Consider the following 25,955-nt stretch of genomic DNA (forward strand, 5'->3'; position numbering starts at 1 on the left):
TGAGCTCCAGGCCACCTGAGGAGTAGACCCTTCAGCCTGTTGAGCCACCCTCCCTGAAACATGGAGGGCAAGTGAGCCACAAGCCGGGTCTTTCCCTAAGGAAGGACATTTGCTACAGCAACATGGCAGCTCCAAAGAAAACTGAGTTGGCCTCCAAAGAGTTCTTCCCTAAACTTCCCAAAGCTTTCTTGAAAAGCACCCCCAAAAGGCTGAGAAGTAGAAAAGCCATGGCCATGGCATGCTGGGGACAGGGAGCTGCTGTAAAGGAGCACCCAAAGCCTCAAACAAGCAGACAGTGTGGAAATACACACTGATCAACCCGGGCACTCTCACTCCATTCCCTGAACGGCCAGTAGGTTTGGAACGGGGCCGCCAGGAGTCAGTCTCAGCTCTTGGGAGCCTGTCCTTGAAGCCCATGGGCTGGGAGGGCAAAGCTCACCAGAACCCCCTCCACTACCCACCCCAAGTTGATAACTGGCCATACAGTGAAGCAAGGGCCCCAAGCAGTCACCCCTTAACCCTGAAGCTGACCCACTGACAAGGTGAAAGCAGACTGATGTTTCAATAAGCAATGGTATAACTCAGCACCAAGACACTGCTAGGTACTCAAGAGTCCAGGCCAGCTCACTGACCTCACTCCATTTAATACCTCCAGTCCCCACACAACCCCATGGGCTCCCCCATACCCAGCTCTGCAGGTGCCTCGGGCACTGTTCTGGAGCAGGCTGTCTGGGTGGCTGGTGCTCTGCCCTCAGGGAGCATTACACACCTGGGCTTTGGAGGGGCCATTTAGGAGCTGTGTGGCTCCTGGGAAACTTCCTGCCCTTGAACCAGTTTTTTTCATCTGTCTATTGGGGTGAGAACAACCCCCACCCCCTTGCCCTCAGGGTGGCCAGAAGCTTTAACAGGAGGTTGGTGGGAGCATGTGGTACCAGGCTTAGCCCAGACTCAGGCCCCCATGATGGGCTGCCCTAGCCCAGGGGTCCCCCATGGTAGGGTGTCCTGTGGAAATGTGCACTGGCCCAGGGTGCCTACCTGACCACTATACTGAGTCACCTAGTGAGCCTTCTCTAAGCCAGGATAGCACCCCCCAGAGGACCAGGCCCCAGCTCAAGGCCTAAAGTTGGCCAAGAAGACTCCTGAACAAATGGGGGCAGCTGCTGAGGACCTGCTGAGTTCAGAAAAAGAACCCAGTCGTGCCTTTCACCTCCAGAACTTCCTTCCACAAGACTGCATTATTTAGCAGGTTAATTATACAAAACAATTGGCCCTTTTAGCTAGAAGCCATCCTTGGGACTTGATAGCAATAAGCAGTTCCTGGGCAGCCCAAAGCCACTGCCCCAGCAAGGAGGCAAATCCCCACAGGAATGGCCCAAAATGCAAGACAGGATGTGACCAATTAAAATCTATTTATTTGTTTGTAATGAGACAAAACACTACAATCTGTTCAACACTGGGCTGGACACTGCTGTGATTAGGGGCAAGGAAGAAGGGGGAGGACAACGCGTTGGCTCAATTCTGAATGTCCAAGGCAGAATCTTCAGGAAGACTCTTCCCTTTCTCCAAGAGGCAGAAATAAAAACCACATGATAACCGTTGATTCAGATTAGAGAGGACACTGAGCGGGGCCTCAGCTCAAAGCTAATGTCAGAGCAGAGTAAGGACCAGCCAGCAAGTGTGAAGTGGCTGAGGAAGGAGGGGTGATTTTTCCTGCCCAGGCTCCCCTTCATCACAAGGAATGCCTTTCCTTCACCATAAAGCCAGAAGGGCCCCTGGGCTGGGAATTCCAAGGTAAGGAAAGGTGCCAGTCCGAGGCCCCCTCGCCTGGTTATTCCTTCTCCTCCCGCTCAGGCTGGTGCACTGTGGTGATGGCTCCATGACACTGCAGCAATGCTGGGCATGGCTCCGCCAACCCCCTCTCCTCCAGAGGGCAGGGCAGGGAGCAGGCAGCTTTGGGGGATGAAGTGGAGGGGAATGCCAGAAGCGAGTGATGTCCACACATACTTCCTGGCACTGACACAGCCTCTCCTGTCTCTGCCCCCAGAAGCTGAGGGACCACAAGGCACGTGACTGCCTCCAGTCCCAAAGGCCAGGTCCTACCTGACCAACACCACACTCAGCTTCTTCTTGTCTGCATCTGGCTAGGCCTTGGAACCAAATCTCATGGGACTGAAGGGCTGGAAGGGACAACTCCTGGGACACTCACCAGCACCTGTCCTCAGCCTGGCTCCCTGCAGCAGTTCAGCTGAATGGCACATCCAGCATGTGATGGGTAATTCCTCACTCTCTGGGAGAGCAGGACTGGCAGCAGAGGAGTTAGAAACTTTCTCATTGTCTGATGACCGTATCAGGGAACTAATCCTCAAGAGCTCTGTGCTTGGGTGAAAAGCCTCCCTCACTCTGCTCACCACTTGCCAGCCCTGGGGAGGTAGGGGCTGCTCCCTGCCCCCCAGGCTTTTGTGGGCTGGTTCTGGACAAGGGTTTATTTCACCCCTTCATTGTTCTGAGGCTCCTGTGTCTTTAGGGTCAAGTCTATCTACAACACTTGGGTTCCTCCATCCCAGAAGTTCATTCTGGCTTTGGAGGAAGGAGTTGGAAGAAACAGGCAGTACAGGGGAAGAGTCCGGTGAAGAGTGCAGGGAAGGAAGCCCCCTCCTGCCCCTTTACTTCCAAGGCAGCAGAAGAAACTGACCACAGTGAACACTACGGCCAACTTGCGGGGCTGGTGCACTCACATGGGAGCCACACCAGGGCATGGGCAGAGGTTTCCAGAGCAGGAAGGAGGGCTGGAAGAGCCTGCAGGAAAGAGAAGAGAGGGGCAGGGGTGAATGCCTCTGCAGAAATGCTATGTCTCACCCTATGCCTGGCCTAGGAACCCACAGATGGTCCTGGGTGCCCCCCAGAATACCTTCTAGTGACCCCTGGGGTCCTCAGCCCCAGCACAAATCAAGGCACTGGGCATGCCAGCCCAGGTGGCCATGGAGCACACATAGAATCACCAATCTTCTCTAGGGCATGTCCATGCACAAGGAGGCTCAATGACTCTGTCCAGCTCCTATGTTCTCTGAGGTCTGAGAGAGATGGGCTCCCTGTAGCATTCATGGTAGTTAGAAGTGGCCACGTCTAAGCAGAGCTCTCATTTACAAGGTGCCCACCTCAAGGGGCTTCGCTGTAAGCTGATGATGTTGCTGGTGTTAAAGCTGACATCTAAGCAGGATCTACAGAAGCATGCCTGAGACACAGCAGCTCCAGACACCCCTTGGGAGGGTAAAAGTGGCTATGGACAGGTGGGGAGATGGGGGTTTGATCTTTTGGTACCCTTTCCTTTTTTGAACCATGTGAATGCATTATTTTTTAAAAAGTCATTCAGGAAGTGAAAAAATAAAGTTCTGGCCAAGGGCTCAAGGACTCTGCTTTCCTCCAAGTTCCCGTGAGTGGGTCAGGAACTACCTCAGCCCTTGGTGCAGCAAGTGCCAATCCAGAGCCTTCTGTCTTTAATGTTGAAAGCACCAGGTCTCCATTTCTCAGGACCATCATCCCACTCAGTTCTACTCCCCTCTTCCCCACCACCTGTTCTGGCATACCTGTTGGAGACCGGGCACACCCGCCCCACAACGCTCTGCTCCTGAGCCCATGTAGCACCGGGCCTGCAGCTGGGGCAGGCAACGGGCCAGCTCCTCTACGGAGTACAGCTGAGGTCAGGTGGCCAGGAAGGTGGGCTCCACAGGGCGCCGAGGGGTGGGACCTGTTGGAAACTGCCCGGCTGGCATCACATGGTCCGGCTATACTCAATGCCGCCCTTGGTGGAAATGCTTGACCATGGCAGGAAGCTGCAGAGCAGGCTGTGGGCCTGGCGGTAAATCCTGTGTGGGATGGAGCAGGGGCTCAGGTTTGCTAGAGCAGAGCCCAGGTGCTGGATGTAGTCCGTGGGGCTCTGTTAAGGAAGACGCCAACTCGCCTTGCCCACACACCCCTAGAGTGGCACTGCCAGCAGAGGCCCGAAGAGCAACCTGCAGGACTGTGTGCAGACAGCATGCCATTCACAAGAGGCCAAGAGTCTGTTCCGCGTCTGCAGTGCCGGAAAACCTTCTTAGATGGAAGGGCCTCCACTGTGCAAAATAATAAAGGGCTGCACATAGGTACAAGAGGACCTTCCAGGCAAGGCCTCAGGCATATAGATACGCAGACTAAGGCTGAAGGATAGGGACTGGATGCTGCAGGGAGGGGTATATCAGAAGAGCAAATGTTTGCCCTGGCTGGTGTGGCTCAGTAGACTGAATGCTGGCCTGTGAACCAAAGGGTCACTGGTTGATTCCCAATCAGCACTTATGCCTGGGTTTTGGGCCAGGTCCCCAGTAGAGGGCACATGAGAGGCAACCACACATGAATGTTTCTCTCCCTCTCTTTCTCCTCTCTAAAAATAAATAAAGGCTTTAAAAAAAGAGAGAGAGAGAGAGAGCGCAAATGTTCCTGGTCCTTCCCCTACTCTTAATCCTCAGAGGGGTGGGGCCTTGTCCCTATGACACAGAGGGGTCAACAGCGCTAACCCTTAGATAGCACAGAGACCCACCCATCTTCACATGAGCATGGAGGCCTGTGGGTTCTTGTACCGCCTTTCTCTTTCCTGTTTATTTCCCTATGAAATGGATAAATCCTAGACTCATTCAATTACACACACATGCAAACACAGTATTTTCTGGGCCACACTCTATGATTATTAAGAAGTCTTCCAGCTTCCCTCCTACTTGTCAAGGGCTAAACAGAGTTAAAGAGGAGGGAGCAGGGAAGGGACATACCTCTGAGTACCCCACACCCCATATTCGAGTGTTCAAAACAGCAAATAACTCTTTCATTTCGTTTTTCCAGGCCAGCACACAGGCCTCATGAGGACAGGGGCTTTTGTCTATTTTATTCATCGCTGTAGCCTCTGCAACACCAGCAACAGAGGCTTTCAACCAATACTTATTAGATGAATGAATGGACAGAGGGATGAGTGGATCTTGGACCAGGAGGGTGAAAAATTCACCCCTTGTGCTGAGCTGAAGTCCAAAAACACTGAGTGCTAAACCACGCCTGGTTTCCCAATATCTGCAACCAGACCATCATTTCCAAATACATGCAGACCAAACCTACCCGCAATACCATCTCAATGGGGAAAAATGCATCCTGTGAGCTTGGCCCTGTGAATGTCATCTGAAAGTGACCACAGCTCCAGCTGGTTCACAGGCCCTGCTAAGAAGCCAGTCCCTTGCCCCTGAGAAGAAAGGATATAGGATGGTCCAGGGAGGGTGGCCACCATTGATGTAGAGGACATAGGTGAAGCCATCTTTGAGGACCCCACGGATGGAGTAATAATAGGGGAGATAGTGGTGCTGCTTAAAGTCTCTGTTTTCGTAGAAGTTTATTGCTGTATTGTTGGTAGTGAGGACGTGCAGGTAGATGGCTTTGCAGTGGTCCTGGGCGGTGGTGGATATGTGATCCTTTAAACTCTCAAGTAAAAGAGAACCTGCAGGTAAAGGGGCAACAGTCAGCATGGCAGAGAGGTGAGGAGGAAGCATGAGGCAGACAAGGAAGTCACCTACAGATCTCTCAGCCATTGAATCAAAGGCTGACTTCCCAAACCAGCTACAGTCAAAGTCCCTAAAATCCCACAGCCAGACAGAGCCTGTGAGCTGAATACCACTGGGTGTCCCGGACCATGGACCCAGGCTGCATAGTTCCCTCCCAAGGGCTGGACCCAGTGGAATCTCACTAACTTTTCGGACAACAAAAAGTCTAAACCTAAGGCCACGAAAATGGGGAACGGGCAAGCCTGGATTACAGTAAAGATTGCTATTTGCTGACTGTGTGTGGAATTTGGAGATAATATGGATGGTATGGCACCCCAGATGTGATAGGCATTTGCTACCTGGCAGCTAGGACTGTTTCTTTAAGTATGTTTTCTGTACTCTTAATGAAAAATGCCTAATGACCAGACAAAAGCTGTGTGTAAGGCAGCAGGTGTGGTCAAGAGGTGCCCATTCTGTAACGAGGACCTTTGGAAGTTGTTAGTAATTTGATCTCATCAGACTTGGGAATGAGGCCATAGCAGAAAGACCTGGTAATGTGTGGAAAGGTCATGGGCTGAAATGAAGGTCAATTTGGGAGGTGGAGTGCAGGAGACCTATTGAGAGGAGAGGATGAAGGTCTGACGCAAAATGGAGGAGGGGTAGAGAGAGAGACAGAGGGGTACTGAACAGCAAGAATCATCCAAATTTGGGAAGTGACTAGATGTGGGTAGGTGGGGTGTATGTGCCAAAAACCATGAGCTCGGCCGCCCCTTACCTATGCCGTGCTTTCTGAATTCCTTCACTACTCCCAGACTTAGAATGTATGCAACTTGTGTGTCAACAGAGAAGTTGGAGGCTAGTATATCTCCATCCTAAAGAAAAAGTCAGAAATAAAGTCAGGTCCACATGAAGTCACTTGAAGTACCTGGTCCCACCGCAGAACACATCTCACGTGCTGACTCTCCCATCCGCAACACCTGGGGGGACACCAGGGCAGGAAGGGACAGAACAGAGCATATGGAGAGTCACCCCTACTCCATGGAAACCAGAGGATATGGGCCTTTCTGCTAAAAACTGTTAAAAAGAACACTCACAAAAAGTTGTTCCTCTTTGGAATGGGTGGTAGGCCATACAAGGAAGGACACTGGGCCAGACAAGTGAAGCTACGGTGGGTGGCACAAAGGAAGTGGCTATGCTGCGCGGGCTCTACGTGGTGCTCGCATGTGTCAGCTGACACATCAAGAGACCAAACAGCCAGACGAACACAAAGTGTTTCAACACATAGTTGAAAAGTTTAATTAATAAGGGGGATAAATGGTAATGGAAAAAATACAATAAAAAATAAACTATTAAAAAAAAAAGAGAAAACTTTAAAGGGTCCTGCACTGCCCCAGGTGGTCTTGGAGTAAAGAGAGTAGGGAGTCTGGGTGGCTTCTCCGCCATCCACACCAGGCAGAGCGGCATGCCACAGCCAGCTACCACACATGTGTCTCCTGGTTTTGGAGATAGAATTCTGGACAGAGTTGTGAATTCAACCACCATGAGGTTCTGATGTTTTTCTACCTCACAAAAAAGAAGGCGGCTCAGTGAATTCTCCCCCATGGAAAGGACACTTGGTGACTTGGCCACTCTGGTTACGTGAGTGGCTCCTGTGTGCTGGGAGTGAGTTGGCCTGTCCCTGTCCCTACTCCCCTGGCCCTGGCCCCAGCTCTAGCACTCGACACCACAGTTAAGCTAGATACATGCAAACTCAGTCTCAGGGAAGGGAGTATCCTTATTGTTCTGGTCACTTGAAGCCCATGACAGGGTCAGGGAGGAAAGGCAGGCAGTTCATTTCCCAGCTGATGTCTAATACGCCCTGCTTTCTCTTCCCAGTGTTGAATTCATCCAGCCTCTCAGCAGGGCCTAAGAAAGTGGCAGAGTGCTGTATCTCAGCACTAAAAAGATGAAGGAAAAGTTACTAAAAAGAAACCAACTTTGCCAAAATCTAATAATGGACAAATTATGGGAAAAAAATTGAGTGGGTCTGGTCTTTAAAAAGGAGAGAGAGAGAGATCCTTCCTGCATTTTTAAAGAAATAGCCTTAAGCTAAACAAAAAGAAGCAGTTGCCAGTTGGTGGATTTTTTCCTCCTCTTTGGAGTAAATACCCATGTGAGATGCCACTCAGTCGTTAAGACGACCAAAATCATTAGGCAGAATCTTGACCCAAGTCAATCACATGAACAATGTGTTTGTGACCGTGACCTCACATGTTATATTCAGAGCAGGACTTGCTAACCTGGGGTCCACACACTCCCCGAAACTAGGGTTCTTAGATAGATCTTGGAGGGGTCTATGAAGTTGAATAAAAAAAATTGTATCTTTATTTTCACTAACCTCTAACTGAAACGTAACATTTCCTTCAGCACACCACAGCAGTATTAGCAGTTTCTGTGATGCTGCCATCAACACAAATCAGTCCCTTGCAACTACAGATTCTCAGTGGACCATTTATTCCCCTCCTAACTTCAAAATGACAGTCCTTAGTAAGAAGCTGCAGTTGGGATTTGTTACTTAACCCATATGATTGCATCACATACACAGAGAAAGAAACCAGCGGGGCGTGAGTCTGGGCTCCTGAGAAAAAGGTCCACAGAGCAGGCAGCACGATTCTGCCCCGAGGCCTGGGCCCATCTTCAGTGCACACACTTACCTCCTTGTGTATCTTGGTCCTACTTTTTATTTCAGCTACTATCATTCCTACAATGGTGCCCCTGTAGGTTGCGGCAAGTGAAAAGAACTTCTTGTTGGAGGTGATGTCACGATACCATGAGTCTGGGTACCTGAGGAGAACAAATTCAGGTGAAACTGCCAAAGGCCAAGTCCGATTAACATTGTGCTTCAGACAGAGGACACACAGGGGACTCAAGGCTACTCTGTCTACTGCTCCAGGGTTGACAAGGAGCCTGCCACTCAGTCTCCATCAAAGTGTATCATTCTTAGTGAATCATCATCTTAAAGCAGCAATCCATCCAGACAAGATGGGGAATTTCTGATGGGAAAATGATTTTATAAGATGTAGAGATAAGGGGTGGGGCTGGGAACCTTCCATGACATTGTTTCCCCTTGAGCAGTGCCTGGAGGGGCAGCTCGAAGAGTTCAGACTCAAGACCTTTGGTAGCCTGAGGGGAGCAGGGAAGAGAACATTTCAGGCAAAGTCCTATCAGTGATGAAAGGCAGATGACTCAGCCCCAGATAAGGACACTTAGTAAGGGGAAAGAGCACTAGGAGCTTTAAGGGTCTGTGGGTTTGTTTCTTAACTTGGGACATAACAAGTTAGCCCAGATGCCTTTCCTGAGACCAAGAGCTGGAAGAGGGTGTCAGACCCTCCACTGTGTGGAGATGCAGCAGAGAGACGCTCTGCTTGGGTCTGTTCTGCAGAGGCCTCTGCACAGCCACCAGAAGGCCCTATGGGGCCGGAGCATCGTCTAAGCTCCTCTCATGGTCGCAGTGGGTAAAATCTGAGGTTAAGACTCATAGACATATGATGTTTAGCAGGATTTTGTTTATTTTTAATTTTTAAAAGTTTGCACCTATTTTTCAACAAAAATGTGCATATTACAAAAAAAAGTAGGAAATACAGTCAAGCAAAAACGAAACAAACTTGTAACTACTAATAATCTACCCATCCCAAAATACAAAAAAACACTGCTAGATGGTATATATCTTCACAGGCTTTTATCTTGTGCATGTTTTCAAATGAAAGTGGAATTGTGGTACATACTATTTTCTAGTCTTTTTTCATTTACTATCATGTAAAAAAAATTCTTGTCAAATGTATCTTGATGACAGATATTTTTTTCCTGGCTGAGTAATATGGCATTTCTGCATGTACATGCCCTAATATATGTCACCAATTCCTTACTGGTAAGTAACTTAATTTGCTTTTCAATATGCAGATTTATAAATAGCACTGTATCAAACACCTTTGTAGTTAAAGTTTCTCAGTGAAGCCCTTTTGGGGAACTCTTCGCATAAGGGATACAGTGAGGTGGAAAGGGTCTGATGGCCATCAGGGAGCAGGGCCTGGGGTCCTTTGACAGGCAAGGTGACTCTGGGCCACCATGGCACCTCCAGGTCATCCTCACCTTTGCACAAGCCTGCCAGCTTCAGTGGATCTGTGGGTACTACCCCCATCTGCTCCCTCACCCCTCCACTCTGCAGCTGGGGACAGAGGGAGCCACTCAACTTACTCAATGGGGAACCAGTCACCACAAAGATGCTTCACAGTGTCTATGTCATCGTGGCAGAGGAGGCGCAGGCTGACCTCGCTGAGGGCGCTGGATGGCACCACCTCTGTCATTCACACCTGTAGGGAGAAAAGCAGTGTCAGGAAGGCAGCCAACCCCCCTCCCCCAAAACCCCCATTGAGCCCACTGACCGCATCATGATACACTTACTTCCTCTTCCACCTCCTAACCTGCGAGGCAGGAAAGACAGGAAGACTAATGCCTTCCCCCATAGATGGCAGTGCCCTCAGTAATCGCATGAAGCAATTACTGTCTTTCACAATAATCCCCTGTACCAGGTGTCACAGTCACCCCCACACTGCAGACAAGGAAACTGAGGCTTGGGAAGGGCTGGCAGGATGGAGACCTAGGTTCCCCTCACTGTTCACGCAAGACACTCCTGAGCCCCAGAGAGCAACCTGCCTTTGGTCAGCTTTTTCTCTCCTCTCTGTCCCTCTGAGCTGCCCTCTGAGCACCACTCCTCCCTGGCGGTCTCCTGTCTCCCTCACACCGTCATTCTACATTGCACAAAGCACATAGCCCCATCAGCCCAACTGCTGCCAACTTGGGCCAGTGGCGAAGAAGGCCCAGCAAGAATGGGCCGGCAGCCCCTCAGGGTAATGACAGGTCAGCTGCTGTGCCTCTTCCCCTTCATGGTACCAGCCAGCCTGAGGAGGAGCATCTGGGGTGGGGGCTCTAGAGGGCATGTCTGCAAGGCTGGAAATATCACTGTGACCTTGGTGACTTCAAAACAGACATACAGGGTGGGTAGGGCGGGAGGAGCGGACAGAGGTACTGCAGAAACCCCATGGCTCTGGGACCACCTTAGGTTTGGTCTTTCTAGAATACATGGGTCTCCAAGGGGTGAGGAATGGACGACCCCGACATGTCCCTCTGTACAGCATGACTCAAAAGTTGAAATGAGGGGGTGGGAGGGGTAGGGAGATCGAGCAAAAAAGAAAAAGAGAGAAAGAACTCATGGGCAGGGACAACAGTGTGATGACTGTTGGGGGTGGGGAGGTGGAGGTAAAAGAGGGTTAGGAGAGATAAATGATGATGGGAAAAATTTTTTCAATGTAAAAAAAAAAGAGTTGAAATGACAAGGGACCTGCTTTCTTCTCCCTTCTGTTTTCAGGCAGCATCTGAACACTGCCCATGTGACATCTGTAAGGCGGGGGGAGGGGGCCCTCCCGTGAGCCCACAGGCAGCACTGGGTGCCCTTATCCGGCCTGCACACCGACGGGCTCTGAGGGGTCAGGGATGGAAGCTCTTCGGGACAAGAAACGGGAATATTCCTGCGTGAGGCCTGGTGGATCCCAACAGGCGTTAGGTCAGGAAGAAGCTGAGGTACCACTCACATCTTAGAAAAGGAGAAGTGTTCCCAGCAGTGCTAGAGAAGACTAGTCACTTAGCAGGGGACAGAGCTGATCTCTGGATGCACGATCTTTGAGAGCTGAGCTGACCCAGACAAGTCTCTGGTCAGGGATGGCAAAACAAGGGACAGGGCCCTCACAACAGTATGAGAGGTCTGTCGAGAAAGGACAGGCCACCGCTGCTGTGCTGTGTTTATGTGAGTTCTTAGTTCTAAACACAAAACCAAACCAAAACACCAACCAAATAAGAAAATACCCCCAGACTTGGCAGCTCTGAACTTCCCATGTTGCCTGTTTTCTTTTCACTAGGATGCACGTTCAGAAAATAAGACACCGTCTTGCCCAATGTCTTATAAACAGCTTGAGTATCTGGCCTACACAGCTGGGCCATTCCAGTGACCAGCACCCCCTTCCATGGCCACTGCTCCAGCCGCCCATCCCCAATGGCACTCAGGACTGTCTATGTTCCGATGAGTGTGACCTCAGGGACCTCACACTGCCTAAGTGGCTAGCTCCCTCTTGGGAGAAGGACTAGTTAACCAAAATAGGCAAGTCCTAAGTTTTTGAGTCATCTCTGTCCAAAATATATCCTAGCGGTCACTGGCTAGGAGGGAGGGACTCCCCAGTTATCGTGGGTAAAGGGCTCTTTTGCTCCATGGAACACAACTGTATAGGTTCAAGAGGTCCACCCGCCAAAAGCAGGATGGAGACCAGCACATCACAGCCTCCAGCTGGAAACAGCTTTCCTGGAGATTTCTACACCTCTACCACACAGGTGACCCTCCCTTCCCTCAGAAAAAGAACAGATGTCCCCCTCCCACACACAAAAACTGAACGTGTTTTTTCTTGTTAGATATGAGAATAGCAGTGTGGTTATGTAGAAGATGTCCATGTTCTTTAAGAGATGCACACTGAATATGCAGGGGTGAAATGACAAAATGATGTTCTGGATTTTAATTCAGTTGGTGCAAAAGTGGCAAAATATTAATTACTGTTGAATTGGATGATGGGTATGCCAAGTGAATGTTTAAAAAATATTCTTAACTAAAATTAACCACTGATCAACCAAACTTCTCCACCTAGGCTGAGTTTCGGATATGGACAGCAGGTTTTTGGGGAGACAGATTTCAATGCCTTTGGTGTCTTCACTGAGAGCTTTGGGAGGCAGCATCACAGCCTTTGCACACCTCCTCCCTGGAAGCAGTGAGTTCTCAGCAAATCATTTTTGTTTAATTGCTGAGCACTCTGGATCCCAGATGAGTCAGGCATCCAGTTCAGAATGCTGTGGGGGCAGAGATTACTGTTTGGGACCCATCTTAACCAACCCTCAAACTCTACTAAGGTTTTAAAGAGTAACAGTGTAAACACTTGCTGTGCAGTCCACGGACACAGGGCGTTGTTTTAGGAGCTGTGCTTGAAGTTGCCCAAGTTGCTAGGTATCAACCACAGGACCACTTTAGGGCAACACCCTTCCTTTTCCCTCAGGGCTAAGAAAACTAGGAAAGGCAGAAAGCCCTATCAAAAATTTGAACCTTTGGAACAAAGTCAACAATCCTACATTATCCCAGGCCAAGGCAAGGCCTGTCCACCAATGCAGTCTTTCTGGAGACGGCTCCTGAGACAAGGGTTTTCCTCTCTGTTGTAATCAGCTCTAGGGAAAATCCTGGCAGACAAGCCCAATTACCTAACCACCTCCCTAATCCAAGTAGCCAAACAGGATGATCTATAAAAATTCTGCTTAACACCCTAGTGATAATACAACCCCTGCTCTAAACTGAGCAAGGAAGTACAGTGGGCGTCCACTATGGCCTCACCAAAAAAACAGCCCTCAAGAGGAAGCAACCCAAATGTCCATCAATGAATGACTGGACTCAAAATGTGGTCTATCCACACAGTGGATATTCAGCACTGGTACCTGCTACAACGTGGATGAACACTGAAAACATAATGTTGGGTGAGAGAACAGCCACATATCTTATGACTCCATTTATATGAAATGTCCAGAATAGTCAAATTCATAGGGACAGACAGAGGATAGAGGTTGCCTACAGTTGGGAGAACTGGAGGGTGATGGCAAAGGGTGTGGGGTTTCTTTTGGAGTGGTCAAAATGTTCTGAAATAAAATGTGATGGATGCACAGCTCTGTGAACACACCAAAAACACTGAAAGGTGCACTTGGAATGGGTCAACTGTATGACATGTATAAAATGAGGACATTATATCCTCAAAAAAAGCTGTTAAAAAAACAGCCCTAATCTTGAAAGTGAATGGTTGTTTTGTGAGAAAACGGATAAAAAAGATTCTTTTTGAAGTAAGTCATAGTAAATTCCAGGAAGATTCACAAGCTTTCCAGTCTGCAAGTTAAACTGCAGGGACTCATGCTGGTGCCCTGTGGTGGGACTCCTTTAAGGGGGCTGGCGCAGGGCCCGCCTCCTGTGGGCCCACCACTGTGCCAGGTCTGCCAGGGTGGGGTTGGAGATGCTCTGGGGAAGATGAGGCTGAAGATCAATGAGGCACAGACTCACAAAGATGAGGCAGAGCTACCAGCCCACCAAGGCCAACATGGTAGCTTACTCCAGATTTGGGCCAACTTTAGTATTTCATATTCAAAGAAAAAAATCTATCATTGGCTTGGAATGTGTAAGAAGTGACCAAAGAAAGTTATCAAGTCTCAACTAAGCACATGAGTGTTGTCCATGAGTTTTCAGGGGGTAGCTACTTAGTTGATTTTGAGAAAGGAAAGATCACTCTAGATTTCCCCTGGCTAGATAATTAACACAAACCACAAACCACCAAATAAATGTAAAATCAACTTTCAGCCCCAATGTATGACATACGCTAGGAAATTCCATATTGTCCTCTTCCCTGGCAAACCAGCTTTGGTGGTTTGTCTGGGTCTGGACAGACTCAAGCCAGCCTGTCCAGGGTGACTTGACTGCTCACTCTCATCACCCTTGGCAGAGCTCCAGATGTCTCATCTCCTGTGCCCCACAGTTTTCTTAAGCAAGAGCAAATGTGCTCTGAGCTCCTCCTACAAAAAGAACTGCAGGACAGGCTGCTGTCAGCTTGCTCTCAACAGTCACTCCACCAGAGCTGGCCGGATGCGTGAGGCAACTGGCAAAACCAGCTGGCAAAGCCAAGGTCTGATGGCCACAGACAGACGTGGGGCACCCGAGGGGCTGGAGCCACTGCCCAGTCAATAAGTGCTAAGATGCAAGGCCTTAACCTCTATGGTTGCCTCAGCAGAGGACTGACTGCAGAGGCTGGGGGTGGGGCACTTCCTGAGGGAACGGAAGCGTTCTATATCTTGATGGTGGTGGTTACACAAATGAACATATATGCACACATGTTAAACTCACTGAGAAGATTTTCTTGTATTATATAAACTTCAACAAAGTTAATGCTAAAAGTTTAAAAAACCACTGTACTTTGAGGTTCGATAGAAAAGGGAGAGATCCATAATAAATCAGCATCTCGTACACACTGGGATTTATATATTTTTCTCCTAGTATCCTTGGGACAAGGCTCTTGACCAAAAGGGGAAGGTTTATTCCCTGTTCAATTTTCAAGAAAAGCAGTGGGCTCCTAGACAAACAGCTATTTGTAGATTCTCACATCCCTATTAAAAGTCCTTCCATGTTTGCAAAGGCCAGTTCTTCAGATGCCTTGATTTAAAAACAGAAACGTCACATTTAGCTAGGGAGAAAGCAGGATATTACAGTGCCTAATCTGTCCCAGCCCAGCTGACAAAAAGGCACAGGAGAAGGAGAATCTGTTGCCCTAGTGCCAGTGAAAGAAGAATAGAGTCAGAGAGGAGGAGTTTAGAGATGGTGGCAACGCAGGTGGGAGGCTGGTGTGGCAAGGGCCTGGTTTACCACTGGGGGAACAAGTCAGGGAACCCACATATGGCGCATGTGGGGACCCTGGTGTTAGGCCCTCTGCTCAGTTCTGAGCCCTGGAGAGCTGATGGGACAGATACCGAAGCCACAGATGCACAGGCCACCTATTGGCATACATTTCCTTACAAAGACACTGACATGTCTACATTACAACAGTAGGGACATACTGTATAGAAGAACTCAGTTCACTTGAGTTTGTAAAAATTTTTATTTATTGATTCTTTTGGGGGGACACATCAATTTGTTGTTCCACTTATTTTTGCATTCATTGGTTGATTCTTGTATGTGCCCTGACTTGGGATCCAGCCTGCAACCTTGGTGTATCGGGATGACGCTCTAACCAACTGAGGCACCTGGCCAGGGCCACGGAGGTTTCAAGTGAAAATATGCAGCTGCCAAGGTCAGGCTTGTAGTGAAAATTCTTCCCAGGGATTCCTGGGTCTGCATCATGTTCTTGGCCTTTAGGAGGAGGATGAGTGAAGTAATTCAAGGAGGGACAGAAACTGGATTCTCCAAGACCCAAATGAAGGGCCTGCTGGCTCAACCCTCATTCTATCCTTTCTCCTTCCCCAAACCTCATCTTCCTGAGGCTATCTGCAAGCCTCATCTTTCTTCTTTGCTGAAATGACCTTTCTGGTCCCTTTACCCAAGGCCACTTTTTCCTGAGGACTCCATGGTGGCTCTAAGGAGATGACGTCTGGATATCTAGACATTCCCTCCCTCACAATACTTCCCAAGTGCCTCTGTGTGCTCAGAGGGACAGATGAAAGTGGAGGACTGGCTGCCAAGATGTCCCTAATGTCCTCAGGAGCATTTTCCATCTCCCTGCCATGTCTTGGGGATTCAGAATCTGGGGGGCTTGAAATGGAATTGTTCTAGGTTCTGGAGGGGGTTCCTGGCACTGTCATGACACCCACAGGTCCCTCTACTCCCACGCCAAGTAATAAAGCTGGAACAGCCCTATTTGCTGCAGAGCCTTCCCCTTCATAGACTGTGTCCTGGTGCCCTCGGTCCACAGGGCCTCTCCCTTGCTCGAAGACAATGCTTCTGGGTCCCAGACAAGCTGCACTGAACTTTAAAAAACCCCCCTTTCACATTTGGCCGATGTGGCTTGGTTGGAGCATCATCCCATAACCAGATTTCTGGTTCAATCCCTGGTCTGGGCATGGGCGTGTGCAACCCCCAGGTCAGAACGCGTAAGATCCCCAGTGTGGACATGTATAGGAGGCAACTGACTGATGCTTCTCTCTTGCATCAATGTTTCTCTCTCTCCCTTCCTCACTCTCTAAAAGCAATGGGAAAGAAGTCCTTGGGTGGGTATAAACAATTTTTTTAAATTAAAGTTTCTCACCCCCCTTTCTCTCTCTCTCTAATTTCAATACATAAAAAAATTTTTAAAAGTGCTCTGGGCTCTACCCTTGACCTCAGCAGACTTAAGAGTATTCAGGTCAGCCATGACCACACTGCACCCTCCATCACCCTAGAACCTTCCCCTCCTTCTCTTCTTCTACTTCCATTGGTTCCAAAACAACCCTCCTTTTTGCAAAGACTAGGCCAACCTCCAGGCATGCTCCGGATGCTGAAGTCACCATGACCCAGGGTCAAATCCCAGCTCTGATGTCCACTGAGACATCTCTGTCCTGCTCCATTCTTCATTCAGCTTTCTTATCTGTCTCTGGGAAGACAAATGAGATGGCCACTTCCAAAGGGCCACCCCAATCCCTTGCCCAGCTCTGTCTCCCCTCTCCCTGGCTCAAGCACCCTGTTCTTCAACATTTTCAACCTTTCCTTTTGCACAAATTCCCCTCCAATGGGCCATAAATACATGCATACCCTCTTCTGGACAAGCCTCTTGCCACCTTCTTTCCCTTCAACATAACCACTTACAATACCGCATTTGCTGCCACCTTCTTGCTTTATTCCTGTCCTGCACTTCCTACTCCATCACACCAGGGATGACAAACCAGCAGCTTCCCGTCTCTGAAATCCAGTAGCTCTCCCTCGGAAATCACCTCCTCTGACTCCCTACAGCTCACACTTCAGTCAACCCCTTTCTCAATCCCCCGACTCCCTTCACTCTATGACAAAGCACTACCCTGGTCCTTCCCCAACACTCCAGGCTTTTTCTCAAGTGACACACAAAAAAAGATTAGCACTCTTCCACGGCACAAGGATTAAAGACCATCAGGCCTTCAGGAATAAGAAATTCTGCAGATGCCATATTTATTGACTTGGAAAATTCAACAATAAATTATAAGCTCTCGCATTTAGGATAGAGAGAGAAGAAAAAATAAACCAGTGATAGGCACAGGACACTGCCCTGCTCATCAGTAAAATGGGTCAAGGGATAAAAGGAGAGAGTGAGGGAAACAGTGAATGCTCTTCATAGCTGGTCTGTTCAAAGGAGCAGCTGCCAATGGGGGCGGTAAGCTGTTTCCTGGGAAGCCTGGGCTGCTTCCAAAACTTCAGTGTAGAAGGAACGTGATAATTTTACAGGGTGACAAGAAATGAACACTCAGCATTCTAGTACCAAACAGCCTCCTTCTTAAAACCCAACCATTACTCTCTCAGGGGAGCCTGTATATTTGTGACATTTAATTTAAGACACATCTCGCCCTGACTTGTATGGCTCAGTGGGTAGGGTGGTGTCCTGCAAACAGAAAGGTCACCAGTTAGATTCCCAGTCAGGGCACATGCCTGGGTTGCAGGTCAGGTCCCTGGCTGGGGGCATGTGTGAGGCAACCAATCAATGATTCTCTCACAAATCAATGTTTTTCTCCCTCTCTTACACTTTCTCTAAAAATAATAAATCTTAAAAAAATATATACATAAATCAAAGGCTATATTTAAAAAAAAAGACACATCTCTTCAAGCATAAATTGAATGATACTAGAGGATTCCAATTGCATGAAATTCTGAAACTGGCCAAGGGAACTGCTGGTGACAGAAATCAGAAAGTGGTTAAGGGGGGACACTGAGAAGGGGCATAAGGCAACTTGCTGGGATGATGTCAATGTTCTATGTCTCCTTCATTGGTCATCAAACATATGGACCTGCTCACTTAAAATCTGAACACTTGGCTGAGTGTTAATTATACCTCAACTTTAAAGATGACAACAGCTGGTTCGGGTGTGGTCCCAGGTCCAGGCCATTCTTTCCTTTGGGCCAAAGAGTCTACCATCCCCTATATTTCATACTGAGAATCCATTCAGGTTTTTATTCACCAAAATTCTATTGAAAATCCAAGCCCTGCTCTAGGTACTGTGGCTGCAGCAATAAGCACAGCCAGAAATCTCAGATTATACGGGGGAGAGGGTATATAGGGGACTGAGGTTTGTGCTTTCCTGCACCATTACAAAATACTCACAGAAACCACTTTCTTTTGCTCAAAGAATGCCGTGGCAAAACAGCACATAGATGAACATGAAAAGTGCTGTCAACCGGGCTGTGCAGGGAGGGGTTAACACAACTGTGTGAAAGGGATGCTCTGCTCCCTGAGCCACAAGGACAAAGGCAGGGGATCAATGCCCTTGCATATTCCCCAAACTGCACCTAAGATCCAAGGAACCCTACAAAGAAAATGAAAAATGTCTAAATGTGGCAACATTCTTTATCTTTTTTTTAAAGTGTGGTAAAATATAAATTTTATCATCTTAACCATTTTTAAGAGTATAGGTCAGTGGCATTAAATACATTCAAATTGTTGTACAACTGCCATCAGTGATGGTCACCAATGACCATCATCTCCTGAAACTTTTCATCTTCCCAAACTGAAACTCTGTCCCTATTAAACGCTAACTTCCCGCTCCTCCTGCTGCAGCCTCCAGCCACCATTTCACTTTCTGTCTCTACAAATGACACCAGCAACATTTTATGCTGACACCTCTTCACTAAAAATGTCAACTTGAAAGGAAGCCTTCAATTTCACTTAATCAGAAACTTCCATCAAAGTCTCCCACAGATGTGGCTCCACCCACAGCACAGCCTCTTCGACTGCCCCAGAAGGAAAGATGCCAGACCCGAGCATCGTTTCAGCATGACACAGGCCTCCACAACAGTTCATAGCATCGTGTATTTCGGAGATGTGTTCTTTAGCTTTCCACTGTGTTAAGATGAGATCTTATTTTGTTTGAAATTCTATTTTATCATTTTGCTTTTTTATTACATGTCCACAGGTAAATGACCTGATGAGAAAGGTAAGTTCTCAGGCCACCACTGTGCGTATGTACCACTTGTAAAGCCCAACACTCCTTCAGAAGGCATTTGGGCTAACCTTGGTCATGGCAGTCTGAGAGAATCCTCTCACTGTTCTCAGGACCTATACCAGAGCAGCTAATGAGTTTCTACAGGAAGGACTGGATTGTGGTGTGCCACCGAGGACTATTTGCCTTTTGTGGCCCCATTAGGTCAGTGTCAGAACTGGAGAAGGACAGCCCAGGTTCAGAGAAAGAGACTAGGACAAAGAGGAAGAACAGATTAGAGCAGGACTTGGGTCTGAACTGGAGGCCAGAGACATGAAACCAAGACCATAAAACAGACAGAGAGACCTCATGGTTCCATTGCCTGAAAGCTCAGAATAGTCATCTTCCTGGAATAGAAAATGAGGGCACAGATGAGCCTGCGCTGCCAGCTTGCATGGTTACGTGGGAAGATGCAGCTAAAGCTCAAAGTAGAACAAGTGGGGTGTGGGCTGGATGAGCTGTAAGGATGGTTTGGTCAGAAAGCACCTTTGCAAAACAAAACCACCTGTATGACTACATTTTTGCCAGGTGAGAATCGAAGAGTAGTAGAATACCCAACACTGGACTCTGCCCAGGGTTCAAAACCTAAAGAGGATTGGTTCTTCCATAGAGAACCTCAGTAGCTACAAGCAAACCTAACACCATTTAATTTCAGACTTTTTTTTTTTTTTTTTTACGAGCTTGGGCTGTTTTTATTATCAGGAAGAAAAGACTTTCAGGTGGTATGTAAAAATTATGAGCATACTTTTATATTAAAATAATCTCACGTGTTGTTTTTAATTAATAACTTTGACATTTTATAGTGTCTCTTCAAATTGTAAGTAGAATAATTACCCATTTTGCTCCAAAATAGACTTTCTTAGTGCCAGTTTTTAAGCCCCATACTATTGGAATAATGTGGCATTTTGTGCACTGATGCCAGAAATAAACAGATTCAAAGTTGTAATGAAGCAAAGAGGGGTGGTTGTGGATAAGGGCGCTGAACAGACTTGTAAAAATATTTTAAAGGGTTCCTGTGTAATCATTAAAAAACAATTTTAGCCCTGACTGGTATGGCTCAGTGGATTGAGCACCAGCCTGCCAACCAAAAGGTCACTGGTTCAATTCCCAGTCAGGATACATGCCTGGGTTGCAAGCCAGGTCCCCAGTCAGGGATGCATGGGAGGCAACAGATCAATGTATCACTTGTATATCCATGTTTCTCCCCCCCCCAAAATTAAATAAATAAATATCCCAATGAAAAGACTATAAGTAAGATAATGGGAAAAAACCCAGCAATTTTAGTGGCTACCTAAAATCCAATAAAAAAATATGTATATTTTAAGACAACCACTTAAAAAAAGGTTTAAAAATAACAGTGCCCCCATCCCTTCTTGAGGGAAGGGAATATTCTTTTTTTTTCTTTCTTTTTTTTAATTATTATATTTTTTAAAGATTGTATTTATTTAGTTTTTAGAGAGGGAAGGGAGAGAGAAAGAGAGAAAGAGAGAGAGAGAGAAACATCAATGTGCGGTTGTTGGGGGTCATGGCCTGCAACCCAGGCATGTACCCTACTGGGAATCGAACCTGCAACACTTTGGTTCGAAGCCTGCGCTCAATCCACTGAGCTACACCAGCCAGGGCAGAATACTCTTTTAAAACTTTTTGTTTTACCATGAACATATGTTCATAGAATAAGAACTCAAATGTGCCCTGGCTGGTATGGCTCAGTGGGTTGAGCACCAGCCTGAGAATCGAAAGGTGGCCATTCAATTCCCTGACAGGACACACACCTAGGTTGTGGGCTGGGTCCCCTGCTAGGGGCTTCTGAGAAGCAACCAATCGATGTTTCTCTCCCTCTCTTTTTTCCTCCTTTCTTCTCTAACATAAAAAATAAATAAATATAATTTTTAAAAAGTTAAAAAAATGATTTCATATGCAATATAAAGGAAAAACTAAGAATCCCCTATTCACCCCATTCCCCATAAAATCACTGTTAATGGGTTCTAGTGTTTTCTACAAGAAAATTAGTATTTCACATAAAGAGGGCTTGTCTGGTAAGGGGCCCGAGGTAGTCTTTTGGGGTGTACAGGTAGCTCATGCCATGACCATTCATCGAGCAGTGTACTTTTCTCTATGTATACTTTAATGAAAAGGTTAAAATGGAAGGCCAAGGTAAAAGGGAAGTACCAATACTTTGAAAATAAGTATAAAGAGCAGCAAGTATCCACTAGGGAGACCTTCTGAATAGTTTACAACTGGAGTCAGAAGGAGTCATCCTCCAAAAGAAACAAATTTGAAAAAGGTACCCAACATCACTCCCATGAACTACAGAAATGATGGAAATATTGTTGCATTACATATTCCAGATAAGAATTCTTTTTATTACCTAAGGGATAACTACCCACAGCCTCTTTTGTAAAATGAAATTGCTTTCTTCTGCTATTTTCAAAATGGGCCCAAATTTCAATATTTTGCTGCCCAAACAGACCCTATTTCAGTAATGCAGGTAACAAAAAAAGAACACAGTTTGATTTTAAAAAATAACTATCCAACAAAAGAACTGAAAGAAATTTCTTTTCATAATGTGGTCTGTTAAAGATGACAAAATACTTTTCTTTGGCCTTCCTGTGGAAGCAAAGGTAACAAAGTCTTTCTCAAATATTTGTTCTGTGTCTCTATCCACAACAACCTCCTCTTTCCTTCTTTACAAATGTGAAACTGTGTTTAGAATGTTGATTTCTGGCATCAATACAAAAAATGCCATGCCATTCCATGGGTATGGGGTTTAAAAGTTAGCACTAAGAGTTTATTTTGGGACAAAATGGATAATCATTCTACTTATAATTTGAAGACACATTTAAAAATCTCTAAGTTTTTACACTCATAATTCTTGCGATCATTATTTGGAGTGTTTGGCCCCTCCCTGCCATGTGGGTCCTGCTTGAGCAGGAAGTAGGTTTTAGATGAAGGGATGGGGAATCTGAGATGCTAACAGGATGGGACTAGGGATTGGCTCTCACTTGCTGTTAATCCCCATCCACCTGACCATCTCAGCTCAGAGCTGTGGCCACCTTAGGGTGACCGCTATGTGCCCTCCAATCTCCACAGCCAGGTATTCAGGCTCCATCAAGCGCTAGTTCAACTGTTGGCATGAACTCCAAACCACTTCCTTTAGAAAGCCCTGGCTACCTGTTCAGACCCCCTTCCAATTTTTCACAAGCACTGACCAAATGCCTTAAGGTTTGTAACAGAATATGAACCCTACTATATGCATGCTGGGTTTTCAAACACATAGTTCTCTTTAATGAGCAATGTTAGCTGACCAGGCCTCAAATAACTGAGCTGGCCTGCCGGCCCATTCCTATCAGAGGTCATGCTAAAAAGAGTGTTATTTAAGGAAGGAGGCCTGATCCTGGAGTTATTGAGGATACTTACAAATATTTGCTAAATCAAATTCAGCATCTGAACTTAGCCAGAAAAAGACCCAGTAGTTCCAGTATCATTTTTGCAGGTCAGCATTTTACTTCAAAACCCTGCACATGGACACAAGCAGGACCAGCTTCAATGCAGGGTCTATACAACAAGCTTGTTTTCTACAAACAAGGAACTGAGACGGAAAAACCATGAGGGCTTTGTGGATTCTTTCCAGAGAGATGTTGAAGAAAGAAAATGGAGATAAGATGTAGAGATAAAAGGAGCCACCAAACGGGAAGACACTGCCTCATAGGCGGTCAGCTTTCTATTCAGGTAGAAGAGCTATCACCAACAGAGTGAAGCCTCTTGGCTGTTTCAGCAGACAGAAGACATGCACTGGTCTGAACTGAGAGTTCTGAGAGTCTTCCCTACAGTGTGTTCCCTGTAGCTGTTGCAATACGAGGATGCCATGTCCACCTGTTCTAAACGTACCTCAGGCTTTGAGATATCAAACTGTTGCTAACAGATACACTGAGGCTTGGAGACCAGGCAGAGCACCCAGGACAGCAGCACCCTTCTCAGTTCAGGTGTATCTTTAATCTCCTTTCAATCTCCTATCATCCAGGAATTCTCTTCCATCCAGGGCACAGCATGCTGTTACTCAGCAACTTCAATAAGTCATATTCCAAATCTGGAATAGGTGTGGTTAAAATAAACAGTGACAACGTCACTGCAAGTTACAACTGGGAGAGGCCAAAGATAGGAAACACACAGACCTTTTAAAAATGTGTCTATATTTTTTATTCTGACCTGTTAATACAACTCCATGTCCTGGCTTTATTTCTTATAGGCTTTAACTATTTTCATAGAAAATCAAACAGCTCAGTAAGATAGAACTCTAGCAAACCCTGGTCCAATAAAGGACTCATGAACACTGCATTCTCAAAGGGCTGCTTTGGACATTAATTCTTATGGCTACAAAATTCTGGAATCAGAGAGCTGAAGACCTCTCTGCACTGCCATGGCTGATTTGTCCATTTGGAAAGATGACTGGGATTTACCAAATTTTGCCATGTATAATGTGCTCCCGTCCATAATGTGCACTCAAGTTTTTGGCCCAAACTTTCAGGGGAAAAAAATCTTTCATTTTAATTTTTTAATTCAATTATTTATTATTTATATTTAGAAACAAAACCAATTATCCTATTCTAGGGTATTATTTTGCATACATATATGGTTATTGCTTTCTAGAGTTATGCTCTTAACTCATAAGCATAAGTAAAAGAATTAAAAACATTTATACAGATATGGTATTTTTATTACCCATGTATAATGTGCATCCTTTTTTTCCCTCACAAATTTGGGTAAAAAGTGAGCATTATACAAGGCAAAATATATGTATATTTCAGCCACCCTTGAGTTTATTTTAGTCTTTAATTCCATCCTCTCTGAGCTTAAAATGACTCAGGGACTTGAGGGGGAGGGCAAAAGAGAGGGGGGAGGGGAGAGAGAATAAATCTGAATGAATGAATTTGTTTTTGTTTTCAGTCCCTTTCAATGTAATGATGCTCAAGATTCCCCTTCTTGCCTGGTACTATTGGCCATAAAACTTCTATCACTCCTCTCGACTTCACAAAGTGCTAGGGGGATTTCAATATTTCTGTAGATGACCTGGAGTCTGTCCCAGTTCAGTCAAACATTAACTAGGGATTTTCTGTCTTTAGTTCTCCGGTAAAATATCTGCAACCGGCAATGTTCTCTCCAGTTCTGACACTAGGATTAACAACCACTCTGAGTACCACAAGAAACTACTGTATGGGGCTATCCTTTCCTTCAGGACAAATGAGTAACAAAATCATACGGGTCAAGGACCTGGCAGAGTGAAAACAGATCAATGAAACAGCCAATGTCCACATTTACTGCAGAATTACTCCTTGCTTCATCTCAGGTCCTGGGTTTTGTCACCCGCTGGGCAGGCACACAGACATTTGCTATTAGTGGTCCAAAGAAGGCCCACAGCGTCCCTCAAAATTTTCTCAGTGGGACAAACCACAGATGCCACAAATTCCCTCTGTTCCTTAGAAAGTGCCCAATTTGGCGGAGGAGGTCAGAGTAGGGGTGTGCATATAAACTACCAGAAAAGCAAGGAATTGATTTATCTTACTACGAAAAGGTACAGCTGAATAACACGCGGAGACGACCAAGACAGAGCCCGCAGGCTTTCAGGAGTTCACAGGAGAGCAAACAAACCGGCAAAACAACTACAAACAGTGCAACAAGTACCAAAGTCAGTCGAGGAGGCAGCAAGTCATTCAACTGTGAAAAGGCCAGGCACTTCAACCTCGAGTGAGACCCAGCGAGTAATGAGGGGCAGGCTGCACTCTGGTTCCAGGTATTCCCAACAACTCTTCCTGGGGTCCAGCACCGAGGCGCCCTAGGTGAAACGGCCGGCTTCCACCTAACGCTGGGAACCGCGCCCCTCGGCACCCCTGGGGTTTGGGGTGCTGCTCTTCCTCACTCCGCGGCCCCTCCTCGCCCCTGCCCAGCGCGAGGTCACTCGTGGCTCCGAAACCCCTCGGCAAGATTTGGGCACCGAGTGGCGAGAGACGCCCCTCGCCTTCCCTCCACCAGCGCGGTAGTCCCGCGCCCCAGCAAGGCCCCCTGCGCCACCGCCCGTCCCAAACCGAACTGCTCCTCCTCTCTATTCACGATCCGTCGTCGTCCGCCTCCACCACAAGCCAGAGCCCCGCGGCCTTACCTCAGTTGGGAGCCAGCCTCAGCGCACGGCGCCGTGGGGCTCAACGCATCCTGGGGTCGCAAGGGGCCGGAAGTGGGGCCGCACGGAGCCCGTAAACCCGTAACGAGTTATGTAACCGGCAGGGGCCGCCGCCGCTACCGAGACTGCTGTCCGAGGCACTTCCGCCCCTCGTGCTGGGCCGGCAGCCCATTGGCCACTGGGGCTCACGTAGGTCGCCACCTCCCTGAGGCCGACGCCGCCATCTTAGGAGCGGGCAGGCCTCCCCTGAAATCCGCGGCGAAGAAGCTGGGACGCTGGTGGGGGAACGTCTACAGGGTTAGGGGGGCGTATGGAAGGCCAGGGGGAGCTCTGACAGCTGACTAGGGTGCCCAGATGAGGAGGGCCTGATTCTAAGGGGCCTATGCGTAGACTGGGAGGTTGCTCACAGCTCTCCAGTTCTCGGCTAACATTTCCCTTGTTTGGTCTTGTGC

The 25,955-nt window shown here is 47.4% G+C and overlaps 1 protein-coding gene across 1 annotated transcript; it reads right to left on the bottom strand.

The window, feature by feature from the left end:
- Positions 1–1,390: 1,390 nt before the first annotated feature.
- NAA60 (N-alpha-acetyltransferase 60, NatF catalytic subunit) lies at positions 1,391–25,752 on the bottom strand. The gene is made up of 7 exons (XM_028510840.2): positions 25,486–25,752; positions 9,783–9,898; positions 8,243–8,372; positions 6,325–6,421; positions 5,272–5,506; positions 3,585–3,926; positions 1,391–2,796 (listed from the first exon to the last, which is right to left on the bottom strand). The coding sequence occupies exons 2-6, from the start codon at positions 9,890–9,892 to the stop codon at positions 3,770–3,772; spliced, it is 729 nt and encodes a 242-aa protein (XP_028366641.1). The 5' UTR covers positions 9,893–9,898; positions 25,486–25,752; the 3' UTR covers positions 1,391–2,796; positions 3,585–3,769.
- Positions 25,753–25,955: the final 203 nt, after the last annotated feature.

This window comes from Phyllostomus discolor, chromosome 3 (genome assembly GCF_004126475.2).
Source record: "Phyllostomus discolor isolate MPI-MPIP mPhyDis1 chromosome 3, mPhyDis1.pri.v3, whole genome shotgun sequence".
NCBI classification, from domain to species: Eukaryota; Metazoa; Chordata; class Mammalia; order Chiroptera; family Phyllostomidae; genus Phyllostomus; species Phyllostomus discolor.